The 15780-nt window shown below is 47.3% G+C and overlaps 1 protein-coding gene across 1 annotated transcript; it reads right to left on the bottom strand.

The window, feature by feature from the left end:
• Window positions 1-3326: 3326 nt before the first annotated feature.
• Window positions 3327-14962, bottom strand: clpb (ClpB family mitochondrial disaggregase; the record flags this gene model as incomplete). The annotated part of the gene is given in 11 exon segments (XM_060076204.1): window positions 3327-4840; window positions 5167-5271; window positions 6631-6750; window positions 6873-6946; window positions 7171-7327; window positions 7891-8052; window positions 8397-8405; window positions 8407-8441; window positions 8948-9007; window positions 10371-10448; window positions 14842-14962. Coding segments are annotated over 11 exon segments (1119 nt in total), but the record flags the coding sequence as incomplete, so codon positions are not given.
• Between the last annotated feature and the right edge of the window lie 818 nt (window positions 14963-15780).

The raw sequence follows: 15780 nt of genomic DNA, 5'->3' as shown, positions 1-15780 counted from the left end.
TGTCTGGATTACAAAATTACAAACGAAACAAGGGCATTTGCTCAATATGCTATGTTTCTCCCATGCCATAACGTAATGAATGCAGAAAGCCATTGTTCGGGTGTATATTTGCATTCCATGCACATCAGTGCAATAGGCCTATAGGTCCAGCATCAAACCTATATTACCTTAATGGATAAGGGCACGTTACTTGAAAATACATTTTTAAGATAAAAAAAACCAAGAGAGTCCCAAGAGAACTGTAGCCTATCCCCACACGCACACTTACACGCAAACACACACACACACACACACACACACACACACACACACACACACACACACACACACACACACACACACACACACACACACACACAGACACAAACACACACACACACACACACACACACACACACACACACACACACACACACACACACACACACACACACACACACACACACACACACACACACACACACACACACACATAAACACGAAGGCACAGCTGGAGTAGCAAGGGATGGCCGCGCGCAGGAGAGCTTCTCCAAACACGCTAATTAGATCTCGAGCTCTGGCCCCGCGCTCTGAAAGCAGGCCCAGCCGCGGGGCGCGCGGAGCTGTGGAAAGTTAATTGAATTAAATTCCCTCTAAACTAATTAGACTGCAATCTGCCACGCGAGCTGTCCCTGAGCAAGGTTCGAATTAGGCAGAATGGATTTGTTCCTTTTCTTTTAAAGAAAGGAGGGCAGACTGTGTTTTTTGGTAGGTCCTTTATTTGTCTTTTATTCAAATTTGCCCAGGGATATGTCACGTGACGTCGTGAGGGTTTTACACAAACTGTACTGTCTGCGGTTTATATATCTGCGCATTTTTCGCAAAGCGAGCTTCAATCTTAATAATCGACCTAGGGAAAAAACGAAATACCCCAAATGAAGTCCCTTTCCACTGAAATCGACACACACACGCGCACACACACACACACACACACACACACACACACACACACACACACACACACACACACACACACACACACACACACACACACACACACACACACACACACACACACACACACACACAATAAGCTAATATATCCTACATTATACAGACCTACGTCCACTTGTAAGTACAACCCTGAACCCACCCAACAATGGGTGTTGCTTAGTTTATTTGAGCGGGGACGAGAAGGCATAGAAAGGCCCCGTGCGCTCTCATAAAGTGAGAACTGAGCAGAACGAGAGGTAATGGCTGTGTAATCGATCGCTGGTGTCCTGGGGGATCACTATAGGAGGAGGGAGCGGCAGGGATAGAGGAGATGAGAGGAGGAGGAGGAGGAGGAGAGGAGAGAGGCATACAGATGAAAACTCACCGTTAAGAGTATACGGACAGATATGATAATAGTAGAGTGGTATCAGTGTTGTGGATGATGGCGGCTAAGTGCTATTAGACGCTTGTCGTTATCATTCATCACCTTCACCTGGGCAAGCACGCGCTGTCCGCAGCATCGTGGAACCACAAGAATGTCAACTCATTTTAATTTGAATAATACATAATAATAACATTTGTGATGTTGATGTCTAACCGGGCATTCGTGGAAAGGCTTTGGAACCTACATCAAAATTTAAAAAGCATCTCCCAGATCACTGAACACACTAAACCACCCTTTTCTTCTCCACCCAATTTATTCTCTATTTCTTCTTTTTTCTAGAACATCTTCTATCTCGTGTATTTTTCTTTTTGCTATTTATACTACCTCTACCTTATTATGCTAAGGGGTTGGCGTTATTTGAGTTTTTTTTTATCTGCAGCTGTATTCGTGGGGTGGAAGACAAGAAAGTTCTGGGGAGGAAAACAGAGAGTTCGGATAACTATAGAAGAAACAGAGTAGGGTGAAACTAAATAAAGTTGTGAGTTGGAAGGGAGATGGAGAGTATGGTGCAGAAGCCGGAGGATGAGCAGGGGAGAGATTGAGCAGAGAGAAGTAGAGAGGAGGAGAAATACAGGCCCAAAGAGGTTAAAAGGATGGAGGGCTAGGTTTCTATCTCTCCATAATCTAATCAGAGAAATGGCTGCAGTCAGAAATAGCCTGACGGACAGACTAAGAACCTCTTCTGCTCCGCTCTTCACTCTCCACTTCCTTGTCTTCCTCGGGGAGGGGAAAGGATACACACAAAGACACACACATGTATAGTGTACCTAAACACACTCACTCACACACACACACACAGACATACTCACACACAAACAAACCTATTGATGTGTTTGTGTGTTGGGGTGTGTGCAAGTGTGTATCTGTATGTTTGTGTGTGTGCATGTGAGTCCCACTGCCAGACCCTTGGTAAGCTTGTTCTACAGCAATAGAGGCATTGGATCTGTAGAGTACAGCATCCCTTCAAATATAGATGCTTACTACTTCCTGTGGTTTCTAGTCCACCTACCACTCGATCTGCCACTTGATAATGCATTCAGCTCATAAAAAAACCCTCTTAAAATAAAACAAAAGATAATGGAAGGTTCATTGGCTCATACAGAGATCCATGAAATATGAATAATAATAGTACAATTTATGCCAGGTACACCCTTTCGTTTGCAAGAGCAATCATGAGGGGTTTTCCCGTCTTTCACACACACACACACTGATACTCGATTTATGCAGAATGTGATTATCGTGTGGAAATTAACTAGACCTGGAAAAAAAAAGACTTTTGCACAAATAAGGTCAATAATGTTAGAATACCAACGACGGCTCCCCAACTCCAGTGGCATTAGGTATAAAGAACAACTTGTGACTACACTGTGCATTGAGTTAACTTTATGACCGTTAAAATAGCCTTTACATTCATTCGTGTGTGTATGTCGATGTGTGTGTGTGTGTGTGTGTGTGTATTATGGGGGGTCCAGGCTGGGCAGTGAGGGAATCCAAATCTTTTTCATGCTTGCTAATCCCTCCCTCCAGGGAACACATGCCTGGTGTGTGTGTGTGTGTGTGTGTGTGTGTGTAGAATGCCCTCTACATCTCTAAGGAATCCAACCCTAAGGGACTTGTAACTTCCTGCAGCATTCCCGCCCAATGTTCTTCCACAGACAGACACACACACACACACACACACACACAGTGACACGCTGAGATTCCAGAGAAATTCCTCTGTCATGTAGCCTCACTGGGCAGACAAGCGTTATTGTTGTGGCGTTCCCACCCAGGAGCTTGCGTCCCCGCCTCCCAGACGCACATACACAAACAAGCGGCCCATCCTTTCATCCATCACCCGACGTGTCCGTCAGTCCATCCATCCATCAGCTGTGGCAGGGCGACAGCACCAGAACAAGAGGCGGCAGGCTCACCAAGACAGACTTTATTTACACACTGGTTGTCCGGATACAAGCAGGGTAACGGGCTCTTAGCTAGGCCCTCCGTTCCCGCCACTATTCTGTGAACTTTAAGGATGGAGGTAATCATGGTTAAATATTTATTTATGGACTTAAGTGTCTTTACATTTCTCCCAGTGTCTTTGATGTACTTGCCCTGCAAAAGACAAGACACGAGACGCACAGCAGCAACATACGTTTTGACAAACGCATTGACAATGGCAAAGCGATTCACATGGCAGCGATGTTAGTCCAACATTCAACACTTAAACACAGACTTGGGTACTTCTCCTTGAGACGTTTAAACAAATAAACACAATCCCCATGCTCCTAAAAACATTCATGTTATTCTCAAATAAGACAAATGCGCAAAATCACGAACACATTTCTAAATCTAAAATAGCTAACAATAATTTAAGCTTACCTTACTCAAGAGTAAATAAATAAAAGGAATGATATATTTCTCTGAGTACATGCTGTTAGCATTGGTGTTGTACAACCAATGACGTTGAAGGCATACAAATGCTACTATTATTGCCACTTACAATAAACCTTTAAATACTCTTCAAACAAATATTCCTCATGTTGTATTGATATCTCTATATTGGCTTCATTAACTTTGGCTTAACCTTGCGATTCATTTCCTACACAAAATACATTGTTCATTAGTGGCTATAACATGGAAAAATACAACAAACTATAACCTATACACATGTAAAGCTCTTATAAAAAAATATCAGTGCATACCAATCAACAATCGAGATGTAAGACAACGAGTCACTGAATGACCCCACACACCCCACGTTGTTTCCAACTGAGTGACTTTGGGATTGTGTGTGTCCATTTAAAATGCGAGATCAGCCTGTGATAGAGCACCTTATCCGCTCACATCTGCCTCGTGATGTAAGATGTAATGTATCTGCAGGTCTGACGTAGCCACGGGAACACAAAGCACTTATGGACACTACTGGTGCATTGTTCGTCCTGCAGGTGTTAGGGAAAAACAGAGACAGAGAAAGTGCTGGTAGGAGAGAGAGAGGGTTGCTTTTATTGGTTACTTCTTCTAAAGCCACTCTATCCATTTCCTCCTTCAGATATCACGATAAGATGAAGAAGATTAGAGTTATGATGATGATGACGGTGTGTGTGTGTGTGTGTGTGTGTGTGTGTGTGTGTGTGTGTGTGTGTGTGTGTGTGTGTGTGTGTGTGTGTGTGTGTGTGTGTGTGTGTGTGTGTGTGTGTGTGTGTGTGTGTGTGTGTGTGTGTGTGTGTGTGTGTGTGTGTGGTCCTAGTGCTCGGGGCTGAGTGGAGGTCGGATGTCCAGGGTCCTGGCTGAGCTGTCCTCTCCCACCACCTCCAGACGCAGGCTGGGCGGGTGCGGCTCCTCCTGACCGTCTGATTGGACGATCAGCCGCAGGGTGCAGCCCTTCGGCAGCAGCTCCTGCTCGTATGCAGCGGCTAATTGGTTAACCACCCGCCGCTCCACCTGAAGGCGAGGGAGCAGAACTCAGTGAGGCAGAACGTTTTGTTTCTCTCAGTTAATGGATTTGTAGTCTCTAGAATAATCTCTGGTAAATAAACCCCCAAAACACTTTCATCAGTAGTAAACACTTCCGTTTGAGCCTCACAAAGAAGAACATTTCTTTGTTATTTCAGATTAAAATGTATAAAGTTGTTGAACGAATATAGAAGAATGAAAGCTTTACTCTATTGCAACTTGATACAGCAATTAAGAATAGCGAAAGTAGTTAAGTCTGTCTCAGCGCCTTTGTGAATGGCTTCCGGTTGGCAACGAGTGTGTATGCCGGGTACCTCGTGTTTGATGGAGCGGGCCCCGTAGTGCATGTTGTAGCCCCCAGCCAGCAGGTCCAGAACTGGACGGTCCCACTGCAGAGTGATGCCGTGCCGCTGCTTCGCCTATCAAGGAAACGCATGGACCCTCAATGGTCAGTGCTAAATGGTCTGCGTGTGTGTGTGTGAGAGACAGGGAGTAGAGTGAGAGACTAATGGCGGCAAAATTGAGAAACATAACCAAAAAACAAAAAATAGAATAGAGCGGAATTTCTCTACACGGTTGCGGAGAGAAAAAGAGCAAAGATGTGTGTTTGTGTGTTTTTTAATAAAGTAATGCATGTATGTGTGTGAGAGTATGTGTGAGCATATGATGTGTATAAGGGTGAGCATATGATGTGAATGTGTGTGACAGTGTATGTGTGTGTGTGTGTGTGTGTGTGTGTCATACAGCAGCAGACGGAGGACGGCGTCAGGCAGCATGTCTGGCTGTGCTAACCAACAGCAGCCGTAATGGGTTTTAATGAAACACCAGTCAATAGTAGTGATCAGAGCCGCTAATTCAGCCACCGCTGTTCACACTCAGCGCAATAAATAAGATGTCAATTATTACCGGCGCCATGGAAACACTAATAACGCACTAATATGAGTAAGAGGTGTGATCAGGACCATTATCAGTTTTTACTCATTTAATCCACGCGTGCAGAAACCTAAATGGATAATGAATGGTGATATTCGATTTCAACACTAACATAATAACGCTAATACAATCACAGTGTAAAATCCGTCCCCGTTGAAGCCACTGCTGTTGTATTGAACAGTTCACTCCACGGCACCGCAGTATACAATTACACAAATAAAAGACACGCAATATCATTATAGGACCCGGGCATTCCTGAACACGTGGCATGCGCTGATTCTGCCTGTGTGCACGCACGTCCACATTGGGTGTGAAGGGAGCATGCGGTGCCTGGATCTGAATCCGTTGCCTGGGGAGGGCACTGTTGGGACGGCTGGGACGCTAGTCGTAATATTAAGAGTGAAATATTGATGAGGGCTTCACATGTTAAACACAGTAATCCCGTTATAGTGAGCATCGATCCCGGCGCGCTGCTTGGTCACACAGTGGGTGGAGAGAGCTGAGAATCCTCTGGGGTTAAGTGTTCCTAGCCCACACTCGGTGGGGGGAGGGCGGAGGGGAGGGGGAAGAGGGGGACTTTCGGGAGCTGCGTAAAATTGATGTGATGGTGTCGTGGCCTGTTGGATGTAAAGTGCCTTTAATTCACACACACACACACACACACACACACACACACACACACACACACACACACACACACAATCAATCCACTGCCTACATTGTGGAAATCCTTTCAGTGCATTAATACTATTTCCAAAGCCTGTGTCCAAGTAGTCCCTCCACTCCTGGTGTCGTCCAGCCCCACCTCCACCTCGGAACTGACCTCCAGTGTTTCTCCAGCTTACCTTTTTGGCCCAGAACTGTAGTTCCTTGCTGACCAGCTGCAGAAGCTCGGAGTGACAGAAGGGCAGGAAGTAGACGATCTCATTGATCCTCCCCAGAAACTCGTCCCTTCGGAAATGGGCCTGGACCGGAACCAGACCATTACAGGCAATTAGAGTGATTAAGGGAAAACGACGATAAATCAACCAGGACAAATCTTTGTCTCTATCTCATGTAAAAGACAAAGTAGGTGTCGCTGTCTTACTTTTAGAATGGGCCGGATCACAGAGTCCTTAAACTGTCTGGAGATCTTGATGTCATCGATCTTCTGGACATCATCTGGTAACACAATGTACAGTTACTTTGCTGATCTGTTTATTTCTTTACCATGATTCTTGAGCATAACATGATTATTTCATAAGAACATGACTCAACACTGCAAATAATGCGCTGTACGACATTGGAATTTCTTGTAGGCGCAACAAAAGGAAGGATGTGTGTGTGTGTGTGTGTGTGTGTGTGTGTGTGTGTGTGTGTGTGTGTGTGTGTGTTGCGTCTCTCACCCAGGTTGTCCGCCAGCTTCCTGCGGCTGAGCTTCTCCGCTTCCTGCCGCAGCTGCACGCCGTGCGCGCCGATCTCGTCGCTCGCCACGTTGGAGGTCATGATGAAGATGGCGTCCTTACATTCGATGGTCTTCCCCTTGCCGTCCGTCAGACGGCCCTGAAGGCGGGACGACGCAGAAGAGGAGAGACAGAATGGTGGGATGGAAAGACGACAAAAATGACTCAAAGTGTGGAGATTGTGGAAGTCATGCCTAGGGTGCGCGATAGTCCATGTGGTTTCTGCCCCCTTCATTCGGATGCTTTGAAATGTTTTTATGTAATCTTTCATTCCTTTTTTGTTTTGTTAGACTCCTCTATTTTGTCTTGTTGTAAAGTATCTTTGAGTGTCTACAAAATGAAAAAGTGTAGTGTTTCTATTATTTTGACAGAATAAAATGGAGGATGACGGATCCTGAGGGTGACACTGACATTTCATCACTATGCGTCTGCATCATTCACCTGAAACTCTTCTCTCTCTCTCTCCTCCCTAAAATGCAGTGGTTTCTCTCTCTCTCTCTCTCTCTCTCTCTCTCTCTCTCTCTCTCTCTCTCTCTCTCTCTCTCTCTCTCTCTCTCTCTCTCTCTCTCTCTCTCTCTCTCTCTCTCTCTCTCTCTCTCTCTCTCTCTCTCTCTCTCTCTCTCTCTCTCTCTCTCTCTCTCTCTCTCTCTCTCTCTCTCTCACCTCGTCAAAGAGCTGTAACATGATGGTGAGCACGTCGGGGTGGGCCTTGTCCACCTCGTCGAACAGGACCACGGCGTTGGGGTAGGCCTTCAGCTGCTTGGTGAGCTGACCGCCCTCCTCGTGGCCCACGTAGCCGGGGGGGGAGCCGATGAACTTGGCCACCTGTGGGGACGACCACGACAGCAGCAGATGAGGAGAGTTAACCGAGGGTATAGTTATCACACTGTTTTTGACAAGCGGAGTCAGGAGTCTGATTTGACGTGTATCGATATATGGGCTGATTATGGTTGGACGTCTTCGCAACGCAAGGGGGTTTACGGACCCATTACGTCCTTGCGGATCCTCCTTGCCTCCACCACAAGCCTTGCGTCGAGGCGGTCCGCTAACTAAAATCCGACGCAGAACCAATACACCTCTAATGAGGCAGGGTGTCAGAATTATGAAAGTTAGGAGAGGGTGACTTGGCCGGGATGTCCATCAGAGGAGAAGAAACAGATGCCGCTCACCTCGTGTTTTCTCCTGGAACTCGGACATGTCCATGCGGATGAAACCTGGATCCAGAGAAGGAGATAATCACAATTTGCAATGGCATTGAGAGTCGGGCTACTGTATTGTCACAAAACATAGGAATTGGATTCTATCTTCCACGATTCACATTGGCCAGAGGAAGAACATCACTTTAGTAGATATACAGCCCGATGCTGTCATTATTGGAATGCCATGTTCAAACACAACGGGATTTCGTCTTCGACACGTATTAAATCTTGTCATTATTTTTAATCCATCCAAAATGAGACAGAGGAAACACCAGGAAACCAACCACTTTTCATTAAACGTTAACTTTAATGTGTGCTTTGGTGTCATTTGATTTTATTAAGAGTGGCCACCAGAATAGAATTCAGCTGCGGCAGCGCTCTATGCTAATTACTGCCGACTGGATCGCTTTTGGCAGCTTCTCGGCTGTCAGGGCTAACTCCCACCTGTACTTTGATACGCAGCAAGCGGATGACTAGCAGTGTGTGCGCTGTGTGTCGCAGTGTGTGTTGTGCGAGGGAACGTACCTTTTTGATATCCTTGTGCATGTAACGAGCCACCTGTTTGGCCAACTCCGTCTTTCCTGCAGATAAATCAACGCACAGCGACGATGAGAGAAGCAGGCAGGTAATGGTTTAATATCGGGAGCACAAAAAAATACTTAAAAAAGCACAGCACTTTGTGGTTATAATATCTAGATGTAAAAACTCAGGGATGGAAGGGGAGGGGTGTGTTATAATAACAACAGGCGAGAATCCCCATGGGGTCAACCATGAAAAAAAATGCTGAATTATTTTTTTTTCATTAAAAAAAGGAGAGACAGACAATAGTTCTCCTCTTCCTAAGTGCTGGCCTAAATCCCGGCATTCCTCTCTGCGGAGCTCTCATTCTTCTTGACTCTCGCCGGAAACACACATTATGTTTGTCAGTAAAATATTCTGCATATAAATACTCATATAAGATATTGATGTTGTGTGTTTGGTATGCATATGGGCATGGGAAAATATATATGTTGGTGGGGTGTGTGTGTATGTGTACGCATGTGTGTGTGTTTGTGTGTGTGTGTGTGTGTGGGTGGGGGGGGGGGGGGGGGGGGGGGGGGGGGGGAGGGGGGGGAGATTGTTGTGTTTAATATTGATGTCTCCTGGCCACTGTCTGTCGCTGAAGGCAACAGAGAATATGAACACCATCCCTCCTTCATCCATCTCTCCGGCCTGTCATTTCTCCCAGGCTCCCCCCCCCCCTCTCTCTCACTCTGTCAGTCTCTCTCTTCCTCTTTCACATCTCTCGGGCCTGTCATTCCTCCAAATCTCTCTCTCCTGCTCTCTTTTCCATTTCTCTCAGGCTCTCTCGCCTTCCTCTCCTCCAATCATATTCCTCTTCATGATCCTTTCCCTCCATCACCAACCCTCCTTTGCTCCCTCCTGCATGCACATCCTATGCCGGCTCACCTGACCTTCTGTGAGCCTCTCACCGTTTAGAGGAGCTAGACTGATATTATTACAATGGGTGGTCTATGTGGGCCGCTTTCACAATACAAATTATAGTATTCACAAATGGCGTGTTGTTTCTCGCAGTCTGGATGTGACCGGTTTATTATAAACAAAGCATTAGCAGCGGTTATAAGTGGCTACCTGCCCTTCGCTATCACCTCGACGGAGGAACACATGAGCTCATCAAAGTCCAGTATTGCCCAAAGAGAGACTGAAATCGGACAGACCTTGGTTGGGTTTGTGTGGTTGGACGGCTCTGTGTGTTCTCTGAAATACATCGAACATCGAAATGTCGGGTTTTCCTTCGGCCCGCTAAACGATGGGAAGGTGGGAAGGTGGGAAGGTGGGAAGGTGGGAAGGTGGGAAGGTGGGAAGGTGGGAAGGTGGGGAAGGTGGGAAGGTGGGAAGGTGGGAAGGTGGGAAGGCCGTCGGGAGAGGGAAGGAATAACCCACCGATTCCAGAGGAGCCGAGGAAGAGGAAGACCAGGGGATGCTCCTCGTCGTACCAACCGTTCTCCTTCCTCCTGATGGCTGGGTCCACGACCCGCAACAACAACAACAACAACAACAACAACAACAACAACAACAACAACAGGGACACAGCAAGCACACGTTGAGTCATTTGCACACGGTGACATTGTTTGTGTGTTTTTTGTTTTTTTATTTCCAGCAAGACTAACTCGCCCTAAAAAACAGGGGGGGGGGGGGGGGGGGGGGGGGGCAGCAATAGAACGTACGATGAAAGAGGGAGTGTAAGGAAGAGGAGAGGGTCAGAGACATCTGGTGGAAGAGGGGAGGAGAGGGAGGGAGGGGAGAGAGGGAATTAGAAAGAGAGATGAGACCTCTGGGTTGCCTTCCACTGATGCTGCCCCCCCCCCGCCCCTCCCCTCCCCCGCCCCCCTCCTCAGTCAGTGGGGGCCATTAGCCAGCGGTAATTGTGTTAGCCTCGCTGGCGCGGCCATGACTAAATCAGTTTAGCATGGATCCCAGCCTCTCGCACACACGCCTGCTTAAAGAGTGCCTACCCAACCCTGCCATCACCTCAGCAACCACACACACACAAACACACACACACACACACACTCTCACACACCAACAACCACACACACACACACACACATGTATATATGGGGGGAGTGGAGGAAAAGTGCATGTTTAACTGTGGTTTCAGCAGCTAGAGAGGTAGAGAACCATTCATACCTGAGTCTGTTGAAGCCATGGGAGCCAGACTGTGTGAAATCAGCCTGGAACCAATTGTTTAGTGCAGGGTTCCACACACAATCCAGAAGCAGATTGGTCCTTTAACAGTTACAACATCAACCTTCAGCCAAAAGGTCCCAGAAGCTGGTCGCAGACACAGCCCTGCCTGCCTCTAAACATCCATGAACCGTGATCTAACCTCTGCAAGACCTCTAACATGGAATTAACCAGCGAATGACCAGAGGAACATTTGGTCATTCGGTAAGGCTTCCGAGAAGGGCTGAACCCTGAAGAGCACGGGGGGAATCTGTGAGAGGTGAACATCAAACAAGTGCCTAACTACCAATGGACGTTAACGACCAGAGGAAATGTCAGGCGATCTGGGAGCCATGCAGAGGCGGAGGAAGAGGAGGAGAGAGGGAGGGAGGGAGGGAGGGAGGGAGAGAGATGGGATGAGATGGAGGGATGAGACGATGGATAAGAGCTGGAAGGAGAGGAGGAACGGAGCGAGGAGACAAGAGATGAGCAATGATCGAGGGAGGTGGAAGGAGATAATGATGGAGAGGAAGGAGCAAGTGGGAGGGTGGGGGTGGCGTCACAGAGATAAGGAGGGAATGAGCGGACGGACGGACGGAGAGAACCAGATGAAGAGATACGGGAGAGATCAGGAGATGGGAAGGGGAAGAGAGCAGAGGAGGGCAGATATCAGGGACAGAGAGGGAGAGAGGGAGAGGAACAGAGAATTAAGGGCGAGGAAGAGGGAGACAATGAGTGTGTCAGAGATGGCCATTAGATGAAAAGTGACAAGAGGGGCTCCAAAGCTGGGACTGCCTTATCAATGGCTGTGTGAATGACAGCATAACCTTCTGGGGTTGGTTGCGTTTGTGTGTGCGTGTGAGTGTGCGCGTATGTGTATGCGTGTGTGTGTGTGTGTGTGTGTGTGTGTGTGTGTTTGTTTTGGTTGACTGAGACTGACTTTGACAGAAGGGCGCATTGACATTTCTCGAAGGACCCAACAACGAAAGGAAGGAGACAGAAATCAAAGCTCTCTCCCGTACAAACACACATGACCACGTGCACGCTCTCTCTGATACACACACACACACACCACACGCACACACCCACACACACACACACTAACACACACACACACAGAGCACTGTGTATTGGGAAGGTCTGGTTGGCTCTAACATGATTACAGAGGGATCATTCTCCTCAATATCTCTTAGCCCTGAGAGCTAAACCTGGATCAATCTAGCCTCCTTCCTGTGCGCAGTGTGTAGCCACTGTGTGTAGCAGCCACTGTGTGTAGCAGCCACTGTGTGTCTAGCTACGGCCATTAGTGTGTTAGTGGCGTGTCTGGTGGCTTGTGTGTGTCTTGCTGCAGGCCGGTAGTTTGTCATGAGGAACCGGCTGGAAGCTGGCCTCTGGAAGACGTGGTGGACATATCCACACACAAAATATAGAAGAAACCCAACCCAAAAAACGACAAGGCACGCTAAACTCAATCAGCAAATGGTTTTCAACTACGCACAACACAAGCTCGAAAGCAGTTTTTTGATGCAATTTGAATATAATAATTATAAGAATAAAAAAAGAATCGTCAACGTTACGAAGACCCACAGCTGAAGTCTAAAAGGCAGAAGGTAAAAGAGCCACACAGGTATTGAGACATACAGCCGCGGAGATGGAAGGACGGCCGCACAGAGTCCTCGTAATGGGATGATGAGTGTCTTTGTAAACACACAGATCATCCCTTCTCCGCCCTGCCGCCCCCCCCCGCCCCCCCCCCTGACCCCGTGTCCTGTGTCCCGTGTCTGATAAATTTAACCTATTATTTCTCAGGGATCAATAAGGTGCTCCTTTATTGCTGCCGCGACGTCTTCCATGGCTTTCAGGACAATTTGCCATGACAACAATAACCATTCATCATCACGGCGACGGCAAAAGCCTACAAGCCTACCCTGGCGAGCCGTAGTCGAGACCGACGTGGACTACAAATCCCAGCAGCGGCTGCCACCCCACTACGTGCGAGTATGTACTGTATTCGGTGCAGCAGGACTTCTTGAAGTGCCAGGGTCTCGGCGATAAAAGATAAATAGCACACAGTAAAAAGTTATGAGTTTAGATTGTTTTCACTGTTTATTATTCCAGGTAACCGACTATATCTGTTTTTAGCGAGGCTTTGCTAATATAGGGTTCTCTCTGCGAGGCGCAGATCGATATGGAGACGGCTAGTGTAATATCAGCACTTTACGGCCTGCTATGGTATTGTGCTCTAACTCATCTCCACCTGCATCGCAGCCCACCGCCTCCACCGCCTCCCTCTCTACTCTCCTTCACGTTCCCTTTGTTTTTCCTGGTACTCATTGTAGGAGTGGGCGTTTGATGAAGAGGGAAGAGAAAGACAGAAGGTATAAGGGAGACGGGAGAGAGAGAGAGAGAGAGAGAGAGAGAGAGAGAGGAGAGAGAGAGAGAGAGAGAGAGAGAGAGAGAGAGAGAGAGTGTGTGTGTTGCTGGGGTCTGGAATATGTCTCTCCTCTCTAATCAAGTTAACTGGCGGCTCCAAGCCTGGCCTCTCCAGCTGGTATACGACCACACGCGCAAGCACGCACACACACACACACACACACACACACACACACACACACACACACACACACACACACACACACACACACACACACACCACACACACACACACACACACACACACACACACACACACCACCTGTGTATGCCTGATGGACATCTCATTCATCATAATTAGCCAATTACAGCCTCCACCAGCCGGGTTGAACCCGCCTACTGCCATGGAGAATGGGAGAGTGAGACGTGGAGAAAGAGAGAGAGAGAAAGAAAGAGAGAGAGAGAGAGAGAGAGAGAGAGAGAGAGAGAGAGAGAGAGAGATGTGGAGAGAGAGAGATGTGGAGAGAGAGAGAGAGAGAGAAAGAGAGAGAGAGAGAGAGAGAGAGAGAGAGAGAGAGAGAGAGAGAGAGAGAGAGAGAGATGTGGAGAGAGAGAGAGAGAGATGTAAAGAGATGTAGAGAGAGAGAGAGAGAGAGATGTAAAGAGATGTAGAGAGAGAGAGAGAGAGAGAGAGAGAGAGAGAGAGAGAGAGAGAGAGAGAGAGAGAGAGAGAGAGAGAGAGAGAGAGAGAGAGAGAGAGAGAGAGAGAGAGAGAGAGAGAGAATAAGGAGTGTAATAAATGGTGGAATTGGGAAATAAAAGCTGGAAGAGGAGAAAGACAGTGAACACAGTAGAAGCAGGGGGAGGGAGGGCTAAGGGGACTTCTAAAACTAAGTTTCACTGTGTGGCTAAATCTGGGTCTTCTCCTGTTCATTTGGTGGGTATGTTGGTCTGTGTGTGCGTCGTGTTGATCTTGCACTGAGAATGTGCCAGTGCACAAACACACACACACACACACACACACACACACACACACACACACACACACACACACACACACACACACACACACACACACACACACACACACACAACTAATGTGTGTGTGGCATAAGGCCTAGTGTATATACATATATATTATATATACATTAATATGTGTATCTATATATGTATATGCAAAAGTAATTTTGTAAGTTGCTGTGTTGTTGTGTACGGTATGTGTGTCAGGTATGTTCTTTACCTTTGAGTAAGACATAACAGTGTTTATGTGTGTGTGTGTGTGTGAGTGCGTGTGTGCTTGCGTGCACGTGTGTACCTGAGGCCACAGTATTGATGGCTCCCTCCTGTCCAATGATCTGCTCCTTCAGCCTCCTCTCCAGAGGGAACCGTCTCCTCTCCTCAGCCTCACTCCTCGCCTTCACCTCCTGGAACTGGAGAGAGAGAGAGAGAGAGAGAGAGAGAGAGAGAGAGAGAGAGAGAGAGAGAGAGAGGCAGGTAGAGTTAAAGGGAGAGGGAGAGAGAGAAGAGAGAGAGCAGGGTTAGAGAGAGAGAGAGAGAGAGAGAGAGAGAGAGAGAGAGCAGGTAGAGTTAAAGGGAGAGAGAGAGAGAGACAGAGAGGCAGGGTTGGAGAGAGAGAGAGAGAGAGAGAGAGAGAGAGAGAGAGAGAGAGAGAGAGAGAGAGAGAGAGAGAGAGTTAAAGGGAGATGGAGAGAGAAGCAGGGTTAGAGAGAGAGAGAGAGAGAGAGCGAGAGAGAGAGGTAGAGTTAACGGGAGGGAGAGAGAGAGAGGAAAAACATTAGAAGTGGTAACAGAGAGTATGTAACAGATTACACTCACACACTCCAGAAATTCATATTCACCCCCCAAAATACCAAAAGGCTCATTATTTGCATGCTTGATTCGTTTCAGAAATGCATCTGACTGTTTGCAGCGTGACGTCCTGTTTCTAAAACTTCAGCAGAGTGGAGTGGGAGGGGGAATGTGATATTATCAAGCATATGTATGCAGAAAAATAGATGACTGATGGTAGCAGAAGGGGGTTCTGTCAAGGAGTATGAATTCCAGCATCCTCTGCTATTAGGTTTTCCAACAGAGCCCCTTTTCACAGTGTTAGAAAACATTGCAAACAAGCTCGAAGTGCACACAGGCTCATTCCGTAGTCCAGCATTTATTTATCCTATGTAAATGAATTAGCCAGCCCTTTTTGAATGATCGACTAGTCCGCCTTGACTAATGTTGGGGGGAAAAAAAGATG

This window comes from Gadus macrocephalus, chromosome 16 (genome assembly GCF_031168955.1).
Source record: "Gadus macrocephalus chromosome 16, ASM3116895v1".
In the NCBI taxonomy this organism is placed as follows: domain Eukaryota; kingdom Metazoa; phylum Chordata; class Actinopteri; order Gadiformes; family Gadidae; genus Gadus; species Gadus macrocephalus.
The sequence above is the reverse complement of the archived record's forward strand: the minus strand, read 5'-3'. Positions and strand labels throughout refer to the sequence as shown.